Consider the following 22,704-nt stretch of genomic DNA (forward strand, 5'->3'; position numbering starts at 1 on the left):
GTTTTTTCATTGACATATCTACACTGTAGCTAATGGGCATATGCCATAAAGCCTTGAAACTTGAAACTTAAAATGATCAGAAACTGCATTGTCTCACTGAAAACAGCTCTAAAGAAAACCCAATTCCATACAAAGTACTTAACTTTCTACCAGTTGTAGAGTGGTGCTTACTTCAAAAGTGTATCTAAAAAGTATCTTAGTAACAAAAACAAAAGCATTAATGTTAACAACGCCTCAAAGGGGCGGACTCCTGAGTTCCGTAATGTTCCCCTAACATGACACTTAGATTATTTTCATCATCCAGGGCTCAACACCAGTAAATGTAGCCTCATGTAACTTCATATAGGGATTATTTTATTAAGGGGGTGATGTAATTGAACATCAGAAGACAAGAATAGTCAATTATAATGTCTACACATAATGTGTAGAAAGAGATGTCCTGTATGGGTTGATTGCGCGTTGATCTGTTGTTAAATGCCTCAGGGTTCCGGTGGGCATGTAAACAAAATGCATAATGCTGTGCTATACTTTGTGGCCTCACCCCGTTGCATAGTGACGCTTATTGTTTAGGTGTCTTTTAATAAGCAGGTAGTCATATCATTAGCTAGAACTAGCTATATCTGATCGTTATGAACATAAACGCTAGTAACGTCTAATCTGACGGGGGGAGACCCGGTGCTGCTGCTGACGGGGGAGACCCGGTGCTGTGGACTATTCGACATGCATCTCTGCATGCGGTGAGCGGAACAAAACACACTCTTCAGATATCACACGTAGCTATTTTAATTACCTCTCAAACTACCTAAACTAGTTATAGATATGTTTTAGTTTTACTGTCGAGTCACTCATTATTGGATGCGCGAGCTGCATGATACTGGCGTGTTGTCGTGAGGGGGAGAGCAGTCCGTTTATTATTCCCGTGTTATTGTAAATTACTGTACACGTTTTGAATAGTTAATTAATCTACTATAATTAGTTGGTTTAATATCGAATCATATCAGTTTGTTTCAAAGCTCATTAAATAACATAGAAGACCTTTAACCGGCACTTTTCTAATTTTGCCCCGGAAGATTTAAACTGTAACGAACATGCCGACCGGACAGGAGGGGGGAGGAGGAGGGGGTTGAGAGGGGTGGGGGCTGAGGAGGGGGGTGGGGGCGACAGGGAGGATGTGAAACCTGCTGTAAGGAGGGGGTGGGTTGAGAGGGTGGGGGCTGAGCGGGGTGGGGGCTGAGAAGGGTGGGGGCTGAGAAGGGTGGGGGCTACCGGTGAGGATGTAACACCTGTATGTGAGGGGGAGGGGGGTGGGCTGAGGGGGGTGGGGGCTACCGGGGAGGATGTAACACCTGTACGCGATAACACCTCGAACAAAGGGGCTCATTAGCATATCAAAGGGCGCTCATTAGCATAATTAGGGGGCGGGACTTAGAAGGTGTGACCTGTCACTTTTTTATGCATACTAATGTGATTGAAGCGGGATTGGTAACACTACTGGCCCTGACACATGTATGCACCTCTACATGAACAAATCCCTAAAAAGCCGCCTGCATGATACAGAAAATGCTCTTTAAACAAAACTCTGAATGGCTATTCCTGCCATTCTAACACGAAAGCTTCATGTAGGCCCATATGCTACAGCAGCTAAAGGGATTCATTCATATTGATAAACTACGTAGGCCTACTCAAATCCATTTAGTTAATGTTATCCAATATTAGTCTTTTTCTAATAGAGTTTAGAGCCTGGATATCTGTACACAAAAAGATCCCATCCTAACCTAAATGATATTATCAATCAAGTCATCAGTTTGCTTTTTCACGGTCAGTGTCTCTGCCTCGTCGTTACAGGCATCTAGATTCTGCCTCAGTTTATCCAGAACCACTGCTAGAGCTCTGCGTTTGGTGAAGGTAGAGCCCCACTTGTTTCCTATAGAGTCCTTTCAGTGTATATCTTTGTTATACAGTGTAACTCAATGAGAGATGATTACTCCTTTGATGTCCTTCTTTCTGCATGTGCTTGAAAACAAAAGCTTTTGCATGCAGACATATATAGACTTGGTAAACCCCACTTGTGCTTTTCATGTCAAAATGAACAGCTTTTTAAAGCTTCCCAAACAAATACATAGGAGAATGTTTTGAACAATGTTTTGATCAACATGTTATACAATAAAACCCATGTACACAGCGTACATTTCCAAACATACAGAAGTGGGCTTGGAAAGCTCAAAATGCACTGAGGTACAGGTGCTAGAAAAACCAAACAAACAGATGCACAACAAACATTAAAAGAGTAATACAAAAAAAGCTAAATGATTATAATAAAATATAACCCAAGCTTTGAGTCTAGAACCATTCACAATACGTTTGTTAATGGTTCCTATACGTTTAACCTGTATCTTATGTGCAATTTTAATTCTGACTTTTTATTTCTGTTGGTGTCTGTCTTTCTTTCTTGCAGTGGAAGCGACTGCTTTACAGCCCTAAACACCTGGTTCCAGTGACAGTGAGTTGTTTTCCTGTTTTAAAAACAAACAAAAAAGCATCCTTTCTGTGTTCAAAATGTCTGTGGTTGAAAATAGGCATGTGCCTTTTGACTACCCCACGTGTGTGTTTCCTACTGTGGCAGCATGTAAACATTTCTGCTGTGAAAACATCCAACAAAAACATTGATTTGAATTGTATACAGTGTGAGGCGTTAGGAAGCTCTTTCCAAAGTATGGAGGAATGATGAGAAACTGAACTGTTTCAGTGTAGTTCTCTCACGACTCTTTCCTCACAATCAGATTGGTAAAAGGCTTGAAGTGAACACATACAGTTTCTAGTGAATCGAGAATAATGTACAACTGTTGTTGGATAACTGGCTGAACAGGATTCCAAATCTTTTGCATCATGGATCCAAGGATGGCAGTTGGAACACACCCCATGTGGTATGTTCTCTAAAAACACCAGAACAAAGGAACACGCACATATCTTAAAGTTAAAGAGATAGAAGTACAGGAAGTACTGCATCCATCAAGTGAAATATGTAACGTGAGTCATGTCTGCCTCTCTGCAGTGAGTCGATCATTTATCCACCTCCAGGAGAAAGGGATTGTTTTCTTTTGGATTATGCACAAACATAATATAAGTCTTTATTTATATATCACTGTTCTTTACACTGTTAAAAATAGGAATCCTAAAAACAGAGGAGGATGAAACACATGACAGCCCGCCTGGCACGTAACATTAACAAAAACAAAGTACATAGGAGCATGGGACCATTGTTTTAAGATGTACTTGAAAAAAAAGATGAACAACCAAATTGTGAAGCTTTGAATCATAAGTGATCTCATGCCCAAAGCCAAGCTCCAGGTTTAGCAAGCCAATCACAGCATGCCTGTTAATGTGTCCGACATTCAACCTGTGTTTCAAGTTATTATTCTGTCTCATTTCTTACTCAGTATCTTAATGCTGTGGTTTTATTCAGACTGATTACAGAACCTAATCGTTTGTAGATCATTGAACTCTAAATGTCTGCTTGCAGATAAATTAGTGACACATTTACAATATTTAATTTGAATGGCTATTCCTGCCATTCTAACACGAAAGCTTCATGTAGGCCCATATGCTACAGCAGCTAAAGGGATTCATTCATATTGATAAACTACGTAGGCCTACTTAAATCCATTTAGTTAATGTTATCCAATATTACTCTTTTTCTAATAGAGTTTAGAGCCTGGATATCTGGACACAAAAAGATCCCATCCTAACCTAAATGATATTATCAATCAAGTCATCAGTTTGCTTTTTCACGGTCAGTGTCTCTGCCTCGTCGTTACAGGCATCTAGATTCTGCCTCAGTTTATCCAGAACCACTGCTACTAGAGCTCTGCGTTTGGTGAAGGTAGAGTCCTCTGGTCTGAAACCAGGAGGTCTATGTCTGCGTAATACTTACCCTCCACATCCCTGTAGCTCTAACCGGTGGGTTTGCAGCCCATGAACACATTTTAAAAGCTCAGTTTTAATCAGCTCGTTTCTCAAAGCCTGTTTGTTGGCAGTGCGAACCAATTTTCATCTGCATGCAGCGTCTTCTTTGTAACATTCCAAGTTTCACTGCAGCCGCTTTCACACCAAGTACTTAGCCGGTACTTGTACCCGCTACTTGTTCCCCCCGAACTCTTTAGTCCTTGGAACTGTCCTAGTAGATCGCGTTCTCACCGGAATAAGTCACAGAGGGAATAAAGCCGCATTTATCTGTGACTTTCTGTTTGTGTAAGAACGTGTGTGTGTGTGTGTGTGTGTGTGTGTGTGTGTGTGTGTGTGTGTGTGTGTGTGTGTGTGTGTGTGTATGTGTGTGTGTGTGTGTGTGTGTGTGTGTGTGTGTGTGTGTGTGTGTGTGTGTGTGTGTGTGTGTGTGTGTGTGTGTGTGTGTGTGTGTGTGTGGATCAGAGTGACAGGTGACGCTCGCTGCGGCGATTAATCACCCTTCAAAATGCTTCTGACAAATGAAGCTGCTGGGTCGCATCTCCTGAGTAAATCCCCAGAACGCCGACACCTCCTCATCTCCACCGCTCCCATGTTTTATTTTGTGTTGCCATAAGTTAGTCTCTCTCCGTTGATGCGCTGGGCTAATGCTAATGCAGGCAAATAAAATGGCGGCTTCACAAAACCTTTCAGAGTTTTACGGGGCGTGGTTTGCAATTCGCCCAGCCAATCAGAAATTGTTAGTGTGGCCGACACACCCACGAACCTTTTCCTCCCCAAGAAAGTACCACCTCTCTAGCAGGGACTATCTGGAGGTGAAAAGGTTGGCACGAACTAGGGACAAGTTCCAGATCTTTTTGGTGTGAAACCGAATCCCCCCCCCCTATCGGCCTAGTTCGGGGGGAAAAGCACTCCGGTGTGAAAGTGCCTTATGACCCAGCCGTGTGTCAATGAGTTGATATTATATAGATGTTACATAAAGTGCTGCCTTCACATGCATTCGGTAATACTAACACCAAGTAACTATCCCAATCATATAGCCTTGGCTGTAGGCACTAAAAGCTTTATTTACAAGAGATAAGATATCTTTCAGTAGGCTGCTCTCCTGGCAGGCAGACCGACCTTTGGCTTTGTCCACTGAGGGTTGTCTATTGTCACTTTCTAAACCATAAGCATTGAAATATAAGTGCAGTTACTCAGTAAGGTAAGGCAAGGCAAGGCAAGGCAAGTTTATTTATATAGCACCTTTCAACACAAGGCAATTCAAAGTGCTTTACAAAAATGGAAGACATTAAGAAAATGGCATTTAAAATCAGTCATTAAAAAGAAAAGATAATAAAATAAACATTAAAAGAAAAAATACATGGATAAAAGTTACAGTGCAGTTTAAGATGTGAATAGTTCAATTAAAAGCAGCGGCAAAAAGAAAAGTCTTCAGCCTGGATTTAAAAGTAGTCAGAGTTGCAGCGGACCTGCAGGTTTCTGGGAGTTTGTTCCAGATATTTGGAGCATAATAACTGAACGCTGCTTCTCCATGTTTAGTTCTGACTCTGGGGACAGAAAGCTGACCAGTCCCTGAAGACCTGAGAGTTCTGGATGGTTCATAATTTAGCAGTAGGTCAGACATGTATTTTGGGCCTAAACCATTCAAAGCTTTATAAACCAGCAACAGTATTTTGAAATCTATTCTTTGACACACAGGAAGCCAGTGTAAAGACTTCAGAACAGGAGTGATGTGATCCACTTTCTTAGTGTTAGTGAGGACTCGAGCAGCGGCGTTCTGAATTAGCTGCAGCTTTCTAATAGATTTGTTAGTGAGACCTGTAAAGACACCATTACAGTAGTCCAGTCTACTGAAGATAAAAGCATGGACAAGTTTCTCCAGATCCTGCTGTGACATTAGTCTTTTAATCCTGGATATATTCTTTAGGTGATAGTAGGCTGACTTAGTAACTGTTTTAATGTGACTGTTGAAACTCAGGTCAGAGTCCATGACTACACCTAGATTTCTGGCTCTATCTGTTGTTTTGAACATTGCAGACTGAAGCAATAGCACAGTAGGGGTGTATCATTAGATTACTAAGGCTTATCAGTTTTACGATAGCGAGAATCTATTTAGGCTAAGTTGTCTTTATTCTTGTTTTTACAATCAGCACTTGAAAAAATAGGCAATTGCAAACGACAAGGTATGAGAAAATGAGATGCAAGTCACCATGGCAACACTGACAAATAAATGTAAATCGTGTCTCAAAAAAATGTGAATACGAATAAAAAACCTATACTGTGCATGCTCATTTCCGTAACCACTACGTTGGCATGTATAATGTTTTACAGTCTGTTGCAAAAATACAAACGGATTCAGGCTCTCTATTCATAGTGAAATAAACACTGACGTTTAGGTGCAGTTCTGGGACAAGTATTCAGACATGTTGGTTCACGTGCTGTAGGGAGGGGCGCCCTGCTTCCTCTCGAGCGCGGCAGCAGTCGGTTCGAGGGATAAGGGAATGCTCTGGTTTTTGGACAAAATTAACATGGGATCACTCCCGTCACCGGACGTACTTCGTCTCACTGGAATAGTAACGGTCATAGTGAATATAAAATCGTCCCCATGTATCCGGCCAATGACGGGAGAGTTTTGAAAGAGACAAAACACTGTTCCATACATTTAAAAACACTTAAACAATTAAACAATGTTTACCTGCCAACAAGCAGCAGTGTGCTGTCATTTCAAACATGTTACCCCACTGTTTAACACAGTTTTACCTGTGTTTTGAAGACTCTTTCCTGGGTCAATGTGTCCTCTTTCTCCCCCCCTGGGTGTGTGTGAGACAAGTCAAGTGAGTCAGCCTGCCAACAAGCAGCAGTGTGCTGTCATTTCAAACATGTTACCCCACTGTTTAACACAGTTTTACCTGTGTTTTGAAGACTCTTTCCTGGGTCAATGTGTCCTCTTTCTCCCCCCCCTGGGTGTGTGTGAGACAAGTGAAGTGAGTCAGGCTGCCAACAAGCAGCAGTGTGCTGTCATTTCAAACATGTTACCCCACTGTTTAACACACTTTTACCTGTGTTTTGAAGACTCTTTCCTGGGTCAATGTGTCCTCTTTCTCCCCCCCCTGGGTGTGTGTGAGACAAGTCAAGTGAGTCAGCCTGCCAACCAGCAGCAGTGTGCTGTCATTTCAAACATGTTACCCCACTGTTTAACACAGTTTTACCTGTGTTTTGAAGACTCTTTCCTGGGTCAATGTGTCCTCTTTCTCCCCCCCTGGGTGTGTGTGAGACAAGTGAAGTGAGTCAGCCTGCCAACAAGCAGCAGTGTGCTGTCATTTCAAACATGTTACCCCACTGTTTAACACACTTTTACCTGTGTTTTGAAGACTCTTTCCTGGGTCAATGTGTCCTCTTTCTCCCCCCCCTGGGTGTGTGTGAGACAAGTCAAGTGAGTCAGCCTGCCAACCAGCAGCAGTGTGCTGTCATTTCAAACATGTTACCCCACTGTTTAACACACTTTTACCTGTGTTTTGAAGACTCTTTCCTGGGTCAATGTGTCCTCTTTCTCCCCCCCTGGGTGTGTGTGAGACAAGTCAAGTGAGTCAGCCTGCCAACAAGCAGCAGTGTGCTGTCATTTCAAACATGTTACCCCACTGTTTAACACACTTTTACCTGTGTTTTGAAGACTCTTTCCTGGGTCAACGTGTGCTCACCAGGGGCACGAGAATACCCTCCACAGAAGGGGTCGTGGTTCCGTGAAGAAGGCCGAATTTGGGTGCTCATAGGCAGCCTGCTGCAGAGTCATTTTCAGGCTCCTCTCCACAATTGTCCCCCTAAAATGATTTAAAATCATTATTTTTGCATTTAAATGCATTTATTCTATCATTTATATGGTTCCCCAACACAATGCACATAGTCTGGAGCTCACTGGGGTCCTGCATATAATTTAATCAGGCGTTTTAACACTTTTTCCCATGAAAATGATTTTTAATCACTATCATGGGGCTATGAAAATAAAATTCCGGGTAATGCAGAGCACAAGTGCACCTTTTACTATTTAAATGTATTTGTATTATATATATTTGGGCTAGAAAGGTGACCTCTCTGGGTGATTTAGTCAGTTTATGGAGCTTAGCCCACAAATCCTGGATGATCCAGGCCGAATTTGGGTGCTCATAGGCGGCCTGCCAGGCGCCCCCACCCGTGGAAAGCAAAAAAAATTGAAGAAAACGCTTAATTATAACTTAAAATAATCAAAAATGAAGTTTTGAAAAATTGTCAAAAAAATGACAGAGTGCCAACGGGAGAAGGGGCCAGACTATTGGCGCTTCGGGCCGATTTTTCCCCTTCTCCGATGGTTGGTACAACGGAGAAGGGGAAAAAGTCCCTGGGCTTCATTTCCACTTCTCTGTCAAAAAGATTCATCCATACTTTTCAAACTACCGTCTGCACGAAATCGGAAACCCAGTTTTTGGGTGCACTCAGAAAAATAACGGCTGTTGCAAATCATGGAAGAATGTATCCGCTCACCAAGCACTTTGAGTGGGCCTCATTTTGTGGCGCAAGGACCCCCCAGCCTGGTTCTCTCAATACTTAAAGTTTGACATGGAGGAATGCGAGGGCACTTTGCAGGTGACTCTACCCGATTATGAGACACTATTTTGGGGCGTATTTTTTACATTTCTCTGGTTCTCCAAATAGTTTAAGTTCGACATTTTGAGCCATGGAGGAATGCGAGGGCACTTTGCAGGTGACTCTACCCGATTTTGAGGCACTATTTTGGGGCGTATTTTTTACATTTCTCTGGTTCTCCAAATAGTTTAAGTTCGACATTTTGAGCCATGGAGGAATGCGAGGGCACTTTGCAGGTGACTCTACCCGATTTTGAGGCACTATTTTGGGGTATAATTTTTACATTTTGACCCCTTTGCCCGGTTATCACCAAAGTTGAGTTGGATGATTTCGACCATGGAGGAATGTCAGGGGAGTCCGCGGGGGACTCCTGCGGGGTCATGAGGCACTATTTTGGGGTACAATTTTTACATTTTGACCCCTTTTCCCGGTTCTCACCAAAGTTGAGTTGGATGATTTCGACCATGGAGGAATGTCAGGGGAGTCCGCGGGGGACTCCTGCGGGGTCATGAGGCACTATTTTCGGACACTTTTTTCCCATTTTCCCCCCTTTTGCCTGGTTCTTTTTATTTTTATTTTTTTTCCTGTTTTGGCCCGTTTGACCCGGTTCCTTCTGCCGGGGGCACTGCCCGGTCCCGGGTGCCCCCCCCAGGGCTCGCGTACAGCCGTTTCACCCCCCACATTGACGGATTTTGACCCCTTTGCCCGGTTCTCACCAAAGTTGAGTGTGATGATTGCTGAGTCATGATGCACTATTTTGGGGTACATTTCCCCCATTATCAACACGGACTAGAGATGTCTCGGAGATGGCTCGGAGCCCACACCCTGGTTCTATGTAACCCTGGAGGAATGTCACATGAGTCGACAGGGGACTGCTGCTGGCTAATGAAGGACTATTTTGGGGTACATTTCCCCCATTATCAACACGGACTAGAGATGTCTCGGAGATGGCTTGGAGCCCACACCCTGGTTCTATGTAACCCTGGAGGAATGTCACATGAGTCGACAGGGGACTGCTGCTGGCTAATGAAGGACTATTTTGGGGTACATTTCCCCCATTATCAACACGGACTAGAGATGTCTCGGAGATGGCTCGGAGCCCACACCCTGGTTCTATGTAACCCTGGAGGAATGTCACATGAGTCGACAGGGGACTGCTGCTGGCTAATGAAGGACTATTTTGGGGTACATTTCCCCCATTATCAACACGGACTAGAGATGTCTCGGAGATGGCTCGGAGCCCACACCCTGGTTCTATGTAACCCTGGAGGAATGTCACATGAGTCGACAGGGGACTGCTGCTGGCTAATGAAGGACTATTTTGGGGTACATTTCCCCCATTATCAACACGGACTAGAGATGTCTCGGAGATGGCTCGGAGCCCACACCCTGGTTCTATGTAACCCTGGAGGAATGTCACATGAGTCGACAGGGGACTGCTGCTGGCTAATGAAGGACTATTTTGGGGTACATTTCCCCCATTATCAACACGGACTAGAGATGTCTCGGAGATGGCTCGGAGCCCACACCCTGGTTCTATGTAACCCTGTAGGAATGTCACATGAGTCGACAGGGGACTGCTGCTGGCTAATGAAGCACTATTTCCGGGTACTTTTTTTTCATTTTCACCCAAATTTCCCTGGATGAAATATTTTTTAGTTTTTTTAGTTTTTAGCCCAGTTTTGGCCACAGCGTTGCCTGGAGGATAGGACCGAGATATGACAGACTCTCTGGCCGCCTCACAAGTCACTATTGTCGGACACTTTCTTTGCTTTACCCCGGTTCTATCACTCTTTCCTCCTTTGACCATACAACCCGTTTCCTGCTGGGGTGGTGCCTGGTTCCGGGGTACCCCAAACCCTCTCATGGTCGGGGCACCATGTATTGATGCATCGGACCCAATGTTGCCATCACCAGCCCCGCGTTGGTGCGGAAGTGGGACCATCTGACCCGGTGGTAACCCAATACTTCCCTTCGTCCATGCACCATGAATTGATGCATCGGACCCAGTGTCGCAACCACCGCTCACGCTAACGCATATAAACGGAGAACTATAACATAATTTTGATCAAAATCATTATGTGTGTTTCAGGAAGGATGTCATCTGAATGCCCGGTGTGCAGACTCTTCTATCTGGCATTGAACAAACACCTTAAGCACAAGCATGCAGTGCGGAACTTGGAGGAGAGGGGAATCCTCCTGAAAATAGCCAGTGGAAGGATAAATGTTCGGACCAAACCCTGTCCCATCGCTGGGTGTTCGTACGCTGGGAAGAGACTGGACCGTCATGTAAAACATGACCACCCTGAGTTGTCCCGACATAAGGCACATCAGGTCATGGCAAGGCTGAAGCATAGTGTGGCACTGCAGTTGCTCCATGACCTCCGTGAGACTAACCCCATCATTGGAATGGCTACATCATTGGATATAGACAATGAGGAGGAATACCCCGGGCACCCTCCACCCTTCTCCCCACATACCGAGTGTGACAACGAGGACTGCAGGCAGGTGATGCTGGAAAATGTGGCATTGAGGGCTCAGAAGGATGCCCTCAATGATGAGGTGAAGACCCTGCGCTCCAGGCTGAAAAAGGAGCTAAAACCCAGGAAGCAGAGTGCTGCTGTTCTTGAGGAAGAGGACGAATGTATACGATTTAAGGGCCTGGCAATCCCAAATACCTCCGGCATAAACACAGTAGCCTCAGGCAGCAATACCCCTGTGAAGAGCCCGGTGAAGACTGTCATGCAGTCCCCAGTAACCTCCGGTAGCGAGACCCCTGTGAGGAGCCCGGTGAAGACTGTCATGCTTGCAGTAGCCTCCGGTGGGAAGAGACCGGTCAAGAACCCTGTGAAGAGCCCAGTGAAGACTGTCATGCTTGCAGTAGCCTCCGGTGGAAAGAGACCGGTCAAGAACCCTGTGAAGAGCCCAGTGAAGACTGTCATATTACCAGTTTCCTCCGGTAGCGAGACCCCTGAGAAGAGCCCGGTGAAGACTGTCATGTTTGCAGTAGCCTCCGGTAGCGAGACCCCTGTGAAGACCCCGGTGAAGACTGTCATGTTTGCAGTAGCCTCCGGTAGCGAGACCCCTGTGAAGACCCCGGTGGAAGACTGTCATGTTTGCAGTAGCCTCCGGTAGCGAGACCCCTGTGAAGACCCCGGTGGAAACTGTCATGTTTGCAGTAGCCTCCGGTAGCGAGACCCCTGTGAAGACCCCGGTGGAAACTGTCATGTTTGCAGTAGCCTCCGGTAGCGAGACCCCTGTGAAGACCCCGGTGGAAACTGTCATGTTTGCAGTAGCCTCCGGTAGCGAGACCCCTGTGAAGACCCCGGTGGAAACTGTCATGTTTGCAGTAGCCTCCGGTAGCGAGACCCCTGTATGCCGGAAGACCCGTGCCTCTAAGCTGGCTAATGACTTGCCCTCTCCCTCAAATTACTGGTCCACTGGGTGTGGACGGGGGAATACCATGCGTGAAATCACGTTGCCTAGAAGCATGGAGGCGTACCTTCAGACATACTTGGATCACTGTTTGGGTGTCGCTCCGACAGTAAAACAGAAAGACAATGTTGTGTCGAAGATCAGCCGGATAAAGAACTTCATAGTATACATGGCCCATGGTGTTAACCGCCTGTCAGACTGGCTGTTCCTAAGAAACATGAAGATGATCCGTGGCTGGAGCGAGTATATTGTAAAGCCGGGCCGGGCAGTCACAACATCAGAGTTCTTCCTGAAGAATGTGCACCAGTTCATGGGGTACATGTCTGAGTCAAAGCCCCGGGGGTGCAAGCTCACCCAGTCTGATATGACCCACATAATGAGAGAGGTGAAAGCCAACATGAAACACTTGAATAAGGCAGTCACTCTACATCAGTTTAAGGTGAAGAGGAACAAACTGGATCGTCTGCCGAGCCAGGCGGAGCTTCTCGCCGCCATGGCGGCCGCTGAGAAGCGCATCCCGGAGCTCCTCGACCTGATGGCCGGCACGCCGACCTCAACCACCCAGAAGCTTCTCTATGGCTATCTCACCCTCCATTGGAGCCTCCTGTATGGCCACCGTACGGGCGTGTACGCAAACATGAAAAACAGTGAGGTCTTAGAGGCAGCCATAAGGGGAACTGCTGAGGGCTACATCATCCATGTGCAGGATCACAAGACGGCCAAGACATATGGCGAAGCACAGCTGGCGCTTACAGTAGAGGAGTTTAGCTGGGTCATGCGGTGGATGGGGATTAAAGAGGCATTGCTGGGTCCTCAGAATGAATTCTTCCTTTTCACAAGGGGGAATCGGGCCTCCAAGAACCTGAACGCTCACTTGAAGAGGGCATGGGCTGATGCTGGGCTAGAAACAGCCGTCACCTTCACAATCCTGCGCACTGCCCTGGCTGACAATATCAAGCATCACCAAGATCCAGAAAGCCGGTCGATTCTCGCCAGGTTTATGTGTCACGACGTAACCACGGCGGACCGGTTCTACGCGAATGCGCCAGGTATAAAGGAGGCATTGAGAATCCGCTCCATGTTCAGGGCGTCATCAGATGCGGCAGCAGCTGCATCATCATCAGAAGGATGTCTACCGCTGTCAGATGGGGAGACCTCCGAAGAGGGCTGCTATAACAGTACAGCTCTATCATCTTCACCTGATGGGTCATTGGAGTGGCAGCAGCAGCGGAAGCGGAAGCGGGAGGGAAAGAGGCCAATGAAGTCGGGACCGGGGCTGGTTGACACTCCTGATGATGGGGCAGGGGCCGTGGACTCAACCTGTTTGCCCTGGTGCACCGTAAGAATTAGACGCCTAATTTGGTCCCCTGAATCCCGCTAAACATTGTGAATATGTATACCGTGTATATAATTATTATTATAATCCTGTGTATACATTTTGTAAATAGTACAATATCTCCAGGGCGCATAACTGCACTTTACAAGCCAGGAAAGGTGCCAGAATCCTGGGCATACATTTTGTTAATAGTGCAACACCTCCAGGGCGCATAACTGCACTTTAAAACGTAGGTTAAGAAATTTAGTAGTACTGTTATAGCAGCAGTAGTACGTGTAAATAGTTAATGTTTTAGCCTCTCTGTACTGTGTACTGTGTTTTTTGTTCAAATAAAATAAAAAATAAAAAAAAAACAATAACCTTGATGGTTACCAGGGGCAGAAAAAGTGCCACTTTCCATCAGCACCGGGGAGGCACTCTCCTTGGTGCTGAACCCTGTGATGAGCGCTCAAGTGTTGGCGGAGGAGGTGTAAGCCAGAGGAGGGTGAACAAAAGTTAAAGTGTTTGAACCTCCAGCCCAGAAGGGGGGGTGATGCCGTGAAGAAGGCCGAATATGGATGCTGATGGGCGGACACAGAAGCACCATAAAACCACCCCCTTGTAAGGTCACCAGGGGCACGAGAATACCCTCCAGCCCAGAAGGGGGGGTGATGCCGTGAAGAAGGCCGAATATGGATGCTGATGGGCGGACACAGAAGCACCATAAAACCACCCCCTTGTAAGGTCACCAGGGGCACGAGAATACCCTCCACAGAAGGGGGGGTGATGCCGTGAAGAAGGCCGAATATGGATGCTGATGGGCGGACACAGAAGCACCATAAAACCACCCCCTTGTAAGGTCACCAGGGGCACGAGGTTCTGGTGGGTGTGAATACCTGTGTTTAGTCCGTGGGGGAGTGCTTAACTGTGGGGGCCCGGGGACTCAGGGTGTGCAAGGTTATGGAGGTCCCACTGTTAGGGGCCCATGCTGGAGGTAATTAGTCCGTCCTTGGGGCTCTGTGAGCGGGCAAAAAGAGGTGATTTCCCCCTGGTCTCTGCTGGAGGTGCAGAGTCCCACTGTTAGGGGCCCATGCTGGAGGTAATTAGTCCGTCCTTCGGGGCTCTGTGAGCGGGCAATGAGAGGTGATTTTCCCGGTCTCCGCCCTGGAGGTGTGAAATAAACAGAGTCCCCCTGTTAGGGACTGGTGCTGGAGGTCTCTAGTCCGTCCTTCGGTGCTCTGTGAGCGGGCAAAAAGAGGTGATTTCCCCCTGGTCTCTGCTGGAGGTGCAGAGTCCCACTGTTAGGGGCCCATGCTGGAGGTAATTAGTCCGTCCTTGGGGCTCTGTGAGCGGGCAGAGAGAGGTGATTTTCCCCTGGTCTCTGCTGGAGCTGTGAAAGAAACAGAGTCCCACTGTTATGGGGACATGCTGGAGGTAATTAGTCCGTCCTTGGGGCTCTGTGAGCGGGCAGAGAGAGGTGATTTTCCCCTGGTCTCTGCTGGAGCTGTGAAAGAAACAGAGTCCCACTGTTATGGGGACATGCTGGAGGTAATTAGTCCGTCCTTGGGGCTCTGTGAGGGGGCAGAGAGAGGTGATTTCCCCCTGGTCTCTGCTGGAGGTGCAGAGTCCCACTGTTAGGGGCCCATGCTGGAGGTAATTAGTCCGTCCTTGGGGCTCTGTGAGCGGGCAGAGAGAGGTGATTTTCCCCTGGTCTCTGCTGGAGCTGTGAAAGAAACAGAGTCCCACTGTTATGGGGACATGCTGGAGGTAATTAGTCCGTCCTTGGGGCTCTGTGAGGGGGCAGAGAGAGGTGATTTCCCCCTGGTCTCTGCTGGAGGTGCAGAGTCCCACTGTTAGGGGCCCATGCTGGAGGTAATTAGTCCGTCCTTGGGGCTCTGTGAGGGGGCAGAGAGAGGTGATTTTCCCCTGGTCTCTGCTGGAGCTGTGAAAGAAACAGAGTCCCACTGTTATGGGGACATGCTGGAGGTAATTAGTCCGTCCTTGGGGCTCTGTGAGGGGGCAGAGAGAGGTGATTTCCCCCTGGTCTCTGCTGGAGGTGCAGAGTCCCACTGTTAGGGGCCCATGCTGGAGGTAATTAGTCCGTCCTTGGGGCTCTGTGAGCGGGCAGAGAGAGGTGATTTCCCCCTGGTCTCTGCTGGAGGTGCAGAGTCCCACTGTTAGGGGCCCATGCTGGAGGTAATTAGTCCGTCCTTCGGGGCTCTGTGAGCGGGCAATGAGAGGTGATTTTCCCGGTCTCCGCCCTGGAGGTGTGAAATAAACAGAGTCCCACTGTTAGGGACTGGTGCTGGAGGTCTCTAGTCCGTCCTTCGGGGCTCTGTGCGCGGGCAGAGAGAGGTGATTTCCCCCTGGTCTCTCCTGGAGGTGTGAAATAAACAGAGTGCTACATTTTGTAAATAGTGCAATATCTCCAGGGCGCATAACTGCACTTTACAAGCCAGAAATAATGTTTAAATGGTCGGGGAAAGTATTTTTAAATGTCTGGAAGAGAGTTTTAGACAGTCATTTTGCACGAAATCATTTAACATAGACGCTCTCCTGAAAATGCACAGAATATGTGCTTTTTCAGGAGACCGTCAATGTTAAATGATTTCGTGCAAAATGACTGGCTAAAACCTCGGAATAAGTGTTTGAAAGGCGGGGAAAAGTTGTTTAAAATAGTCTGATACCTCCAGGGCGCATCACCAAAAATGTACAAGCCAGGGAAGATGCCTGAATCCCGGATACTTTAGGTCTGTCACTTAGGGTGACCGCACCACTCCGACGCTCCCGAGAGCGGACGTCCATTGTTTGTAAGGCACCTAAGAGGGAGAAGGGAAGCAAACTCTGTGTCCTCTGCTTCTGCTCAGGGAGAAAAAGTCACGGCAGTCCCACATCTGTTGGTGAAAAATGGACAAACGAAAGGCTGTAAAACACATGTTGTCTACCCTGACAAAGGTAGACTTTGACAATTTCTGCAACGAGCTTATGCACCGCAAAGGGGAGCCGCAGGTCGTACGCATCAGGGTGGAGGGAAAAAACTACTTTGAGATCACAGAGGTTCTGCTTTCCACTTTCAATGATACCGGAGCTGTCGAAGTGGCTGCGGAGTTATTGAACGAGATTAATTGCAAAAAGGAAGCAGACGAACTGTGTGAGTACTTCATGGTTTGATGCAGAATGAGAATATAACTTTTTGGACTGAAGAACAGATTAATCAGCAACAAATAACAACGTTTAATCGATGAGGGTTTACTTGAAATAGCCTTTATTCTTATGTTTCTACACAGTTTAGGAAATGTAACCGCCTTTCTATAGTGGGCAGGGACACGCCAGACTTCCTCTAGTCTAGAGTCATCTTCAGTGTATATCCTTATTTAGTTATACAGTGTAACTCAATAAGAAATGATTTATCTAAAAAAATTAAAAAAATAAGGTCCTTTTTTGTAATCCAAATATCTGTGGTTAAAAAGGAAAGCTCTTTGCATGCATTCATATGCAGACCTTTGAACCCTCCCTTGTGCTTTCATAACAATGTAATATACGAGTTAAACACGCATTAACTAAACATTGTTAAACGTACAATTTAGCACTAAAGGAGAACTGTGGACTTTGTCTCACATGATAAACATTAAAAGTGAGTTAAATCATGAGTACTCTCGTGCTCAAACCCAAGCTCTGAAATAAAGAAAACATGACAAACCTCAGGAAACCTGTCAAACTGTAATTCCATCATATTACTTTCTAACGTTGTGTTCTTTGTTATTTCAGTGGCAGCTACAGGTGTTAAATACTCAGAACCTGGATCCAGTAACAGTGAGTTGATGTCCTGTTTTACCCAAACAAACACACATCCTTTCATGTATTCAAAAATGACCTTGGGTTAAAAAACTGTAGGCATGTGCACTGTGTTTTTCTGACTGTGGCAGCATGTCAACATTTCTGCTGTGAAAACATCTTGATATATTTAAATATAGATTTTGTGGCTTTACATTTCGCCCCAAAACTATTTAATAGAGCAGTTAAACACATAGTCCTTTAATCGTGTTAAACTTAGGATACATTTAGCACAGACTGTGTTCTTTGTCTCTTATGATAATGAAAACAGTTTCAGTTTAGTTTTGACACTACTCTTTCTTCATCAGAGTCAAAATGTTGAAAGGCTCAAGGCAAACCCATGCAGTTTATAGTACATCTAGAACAATGTACACTGTTGTTGGATAACTGGTTGAACAGGTCTCTAATCTGCATCCATCAAACCTCCTTTCCTATCATCGAGAGCAGCGGTTCCCAACCTGTGGGCTGCGGCCCCCTAGTGGTCCGCGAAGGCATTGCAAGTGGGCCGCCAAATTATTTAATTATTTAACTCTTCGTTAGAGCTCATTATTTCCCATGTCATGGCGTTTTGAGCCACCCTTTGATATTTTTAATCTACTCTTCAAACACCTTAAATTAAGATTACTCGTTGATTGACTTTTAAAAATATGTATTTTAGCCAGGAGAATAGTTGTATTTATTAACTGTGTGCGGTCTTCATCTAAAAGCCCAAATAAAATATTAAAGGGTGTAAATGTAAATTCAATATTTGCCGCCAAATAATTAGCAAAACATTATGATTTGTGTGGAAACATTTTCATTATTAAGATTCTTTTCAATTTTAACCTCTTTTCCTTTCTCTTTCTTGATCCTCCTTAGCAACGGTCATTACAGTCCTTAGCAACGGTCTGTTCTACTGGATTTACAATGTGTCACATGTTCTGAATCGACCAATCAGAACTTTATTTATCCTCCGTATTGTTTATGGTTGAATGTGGGCCGCGAAAACATTTTGGATTCTTAAGTGGGCCTGAGTTGAAAAAGGTTGGGAACCGCTGATCTAGAGAATTTGAACGGCTCTCTTCTTACGGCGCAAACCGACCCGAACCCGCATATCCAGGGGCGTAGCACAAAACTCCGGGCCCCATACATAAGCTATCTCTGTGGGGCCCCCTCCCTCTCTTGATCCATGTCTCTAATGCACCTTTTAAAATGTATTTACAAAGGACTGAGCCAACAACAGTACACATGAATCTGAAGCGGTTATGAACTAAAGTAGAACTAAAGTCTAAATAGTCATAATAGAAGTAATAACAATCTGTGCACATTTCAACCCTCTTTCCTAAACATACTGTAGTTTACAATTACTTTACTGTGGTTAAATGAGGTTTGCTTTGAGTATCATGCTTATTTAAGTATTTATCATTCCCACGGTATAAGACAAAACAAAAAAAACACCATGTTAGTTTTGTAACCACTACCTTGAGAGAGTGCTTACTATACTGCATAATAACAGACAACTGAACAAGACTTCACAAGTCATGTTTATTTGCATAATCAATAACACACAACAAATCTGAAAGCATATATGCCAAAAAGCTAAATAATTAAAACTTTAGAAAGCTGAGAAATCTTTACAAGTTCTGCTTTGGATAATATGATTGATCTTGCAGTTATTGAACAAATATGGAGAATGTCTAACTTCGTTTTGTTCAGCCGGATAATTTTATAATGTTCGAATCATAAATCTAATGTCCAGAAGCAAAATGCTAACGTTATGCTACCAAGGAACTACAGGCGAGTCCAGCAGCACGACTTCAACGTCACGCCAACTTCAGATCCATATTCAAACATACAGATTCTAAATGGTACGAGTTGAAGTGTTTGTTTGAACAGTCTGCAGGAGGCAGGTACTTGCTTTCAAGCAGAACAGGGCCAACAAACTTAGAGGAGTGTTTACGTGTTCGGCGTAATGACGTACAACGGCCTCCACGACTTCTGTAGTCCTATTCAGCCACTTGGTAACAACCATCGTTTCTCAGACACGTGAACTCTTCAGAAATCACCAGTGGGGTCACTGCTGATGGATTTAATGTCCTAGAACAAAACGTGATCCGTCTCTTCAATGTGTCTCAACCACAGACCTTATTTACAGATATTTTCCTAAATCCTATGGAGAGATCCCATTGGCTCTGAGACGAGGGAACCAGTATTGGTCAAATGCTAACTCACTTCCTGGTTTTAGGACTCGTCACTCTCTTGGAGTTCATTCCCCAGTAAATGACACTGACAGGTCTTCTTGTTAGCAAAATCATTAGCTGACCCTCTACTTCTTCGTTGAATTATCTACCTTTAGAGCAAGCCACTCAGGAAGTTCGCCAGGCGCTGAAGCAAATTCTCATTGAATTACATCGGGAAAGAGACGTCCGTAAATCTTATAATGTTTTTTTGAGGTAAATCAACTTTCCAGTATGAACACATGAATAGCCCTTATTTATATCATTAAATAGTAAAAGTTTTCAAATGCGCTTAAAGCCGAAAACAGAGAGTTATTTCCCCTCCTGCATTCATGTGACAGAGCCGAGAGCGGCTCAGCGGCTGGGAGGCGGGGCTTAAGGACAACTAGTGCTGGGAGGACTAAACCGTTATTGTCCTTTTGTGAGGGGTCCCGGATAGCCTTCACCATCTGTTTTTGGATACAGAATTCAGTCACTCCAATTTTATTGAGCTAGTTTCATTTTAGTTATGACACTATCTGCTAAAAGAAAACTGAAATAAAACCAAACTTTTAATTCCATGCCTTTCAAGGGCCCTCCCCCCATCTGGGCCCTGGGTAGTCAGTCCCACTTGTCCCCCCACTAAGACGCCCCTGCGCATATCCTATGAGCGTGGGATGTTGGTTATTTTCTCCATCTAGGACGACACCAAAAGCCTCCCAGACGTTGGATTTCGCTCTTGAGGAAGAGTTATTGACAATGCTGTATTCTGCGAGAGCTTCACCTCAGCCATTTCCAAAACTGCGGTCAAGCCAGCCTCCACTTGGGAAAACCTAGTCAAGCCAGCCCGCACGTGATATTGCGGTGCGCGAATATCCGATGCATTACGATAGAGTCCTGGAAAAACTGCCTTCAAATTAAAAGCGCTTACTCGGTCAATAACAAATACACCTAAATAACATACCAAACATATTAAATTAAGAAATGTGTACTATATAATGTTATCAATAATTATTTTTAAAAAACTACGTATAACTACCACATTATAAATGAGTGAATGTAAAACTTAAGGAGTTTCAAAATAAAAGACCTTTGAAGTCTCATATATGAGCTATCATCCCTCTGTTTTTAGATCAGAATAAAACAAAAACTCTCCAGTATCAAAGACTTATTTCACTCCAGGGTGATAGCAGGACACCCCATCTAGTCACTCAGAAAAGATCAGGACATTCTGATGTAGAGTTTCAAAATAAAAGACCTTTGAAGTCTCATATATGAGCTATCATCCCTCTGTTTTTAGATAAGAATAAAACAAAAACTCTCCAGTATCAAATACTCATTTCAGTCCAGGGTGATAGCAGGACATCCCAACTAGTCACTCAGAGATAATAAGGACAATCTGATGCAGAGTTTCAGAATAAAAGACCTTTGAAGTCTCATATATGAGCTATCATCCCTTTTATTTTGAAACTCTAGAGAGTTTTTGTTTTATTTTTATCTAAAAACAGAGGCATGATAGCTCATACAATAGAGACTTCAAATGTCTTTTATTTTGAAACTCTACATCAGAATGTCCTGATTTTTCTCTGAGTGACTAGAAGGGGTGTCCTGCTATCACCCTGGAGTGAAATGAGTCTTTGATACTGGAGAGTTTTTGTTTTATTCTTATCTAAAAACAGAGAGATGATAGCTCATATATGAGACTTGAAAGGTCTTTTATTTTGAAACTCCTTAAGTTTTACATTCACTCATTTATAATGTGGTAGTTATACGTAGTTTGTTTTAAATAATTATTGATCACATTATATAGTACATATTTCTTAATTTAATATGTTTGGCATGTTTTTTAGGTGTATTTGTTATTGACCGAGTAAGCGCTTTTATTTTGAAGGCAGTTTTTCCAGGACTCTACCGTAATGCATAGGATATTCGCGCGCCGCAATATCAGGTGCGGGCTGGCTTGACTGCGTTTTCCCAAGTGGAGGCTGGCTTGACCGCAGTTTTCCAATGTGGTGCGCTCAGCAGCAGATTGATGCGGTTCAGGTTGATGCGGTGCAGATTATGCGCGGTCCCGCGGGGGAGAGGTCTGAGGATTTAAACATTTAATTCAATTATTATTATTTTAATATATTTATTATGCAACACCCGCGATCCGACCCGCATCTTCTTTGTTTTACCCAGAACCGAACCCGAAAAACAATGTTTGAAAAAATACCACCAGCGGCCGCAAATCACTTTTTTTGCCGGTCACCCGTCAGGTACCCGACCCGATGCAGGACTCTGGCTCAGACCCAGTGATAGACTGGATAACTCTAAAGCTCCATCTCATAGCATTCTCTATTAAGGCTCCATGGCAGCGCATCATTACGACATTAAACACACAACCTGTAATATTCCTAAACTATAGTAAAAACTAGTATGGTGGTGAAACAGCATGGCATCATGGGAGTTGTAGTCTTCAGCTTCTCATGGTTAAGTGGATACACCGCCATTACAGGAGACCTTGGTGAACGTACTGTTACCATGATTACAATTACACGTCTCTTTGAACCATTTGAGATAATGTTTGTACACAACTCAACAAAACATGAATAACATCGGTGTAGGAGTTTTTATACATTTTAATGAGGAAATGTTACATATTATAACTTCAAGTGAACAGAAATCCACCTCTGGGAATGTTGGGTTACTTTAATTGTTAAGAGATCTGTTTAATGTGATTGTTGGTTATTCAATAAAAGTATTTTCCCTGTTTATCTTCCAGATCCAAGGAAGGAATTGTCCCAGAGAAATGTCTCAGCAGAGAGCAGAGTCCCAGCAGACCAGATGCTGCGCTCAGTTCGGACAGAGTTCATTAACAGAGTGTCTCAAGCTGTTCTGGAACAGCTTCTGGATAAACTTCTTGAGCGGGAAGTGATCACTTATTCTGAAATGACATCAGCCAGAGGGAAACCCCAATTTGATAAAGCACGAGAGGTGGTGGACACGGTGCATCAAAAAGGAGCTGCAGCCTGCAGGGTTCTGATCAATGCTCTCCGAGAGATAGACCCGTATATTTACAAAGAGCTCAACTTGAGCTGAAGTTAAACCTCGTGGAGTGTGTGTGAAAGCCCCCGCTAGTTTTGCATGTTGCTACCTGTAACTAGAGATGGGTGTCAGGTACTGAGTTGTTACCGGTACCTGATTGGTCAGTTCTACTGATGTAGCAGCGCAGGGGGAGACACATGTTATAAAAACACATTCTCTAACTGTCCAAGTCTTTTTGTTAAAACACTGCAGAGCCCATACTGTGCCTTTTTACTTCCTGTCTGTCTTCTTCTGCTGTTCCCTTTAGTGTTTACTTCC

The 22,704-nt window shown here is 44.8% G+C and overlaps 2 protein-coding genes across 2 annotated transcripts in view; both read left to right on the top strand.

Moving 5' to 3' along the window:
* The first annotated feature begins 2,371 nt into the window (after positions 1–2,371).
* LOC117476203 (caspase-1-like) overlaps positions 2,372–22,704 on the top strand; it is a 61,392-nt gene continuing 41,059 nt past the window's right edge. The window contains exon 1 of the mRNA XM_034122577.1: positions 2,372–2,500. Coding sequence (XP_033978468.1) covers position 2,500 — 1 coding nt within the window. The 5' untranslated portion in view covers positions 2,372–2,499. The remainder of the gene's footprint in view (positions 2,501–22,704) is intronic.
* On the top strand, positions 16,161–22,607 carry LOC117476202 (baculoviral IAP repeat-containing protein 2-like). The gene is made up of 3 exons (XM_034122575.1): positions 16,161–16,481; positions 17,099–17,143; positions 22,124–22,607. The coding sequence occupies exons 1-3, from the start codon at positions 16,238–16,240 to the stop codon at positions 22,438–22,440; spliced, it is 606 nt and encodes a 201-aa protein (XP_033978466.1). The 5' UTR covers positions 16,161–16,237; the 3' UTR covers positions 22,441–22,607.

This window comes from Trematomus bernacchii, unplaced genomic scaffold (genome assembly GCF_902827165.1).
Source record: "Trematomus bernacchii unplaced genomic scaffold, fTreBer1.1, whole genome shotgun sequence".
Lineage (NCBI taxonomy): Eukaryota > Metazoa > Chordata > Actinopteri > Perciformes > Nototheniidae > Trematomus > Trematomus bernacchii.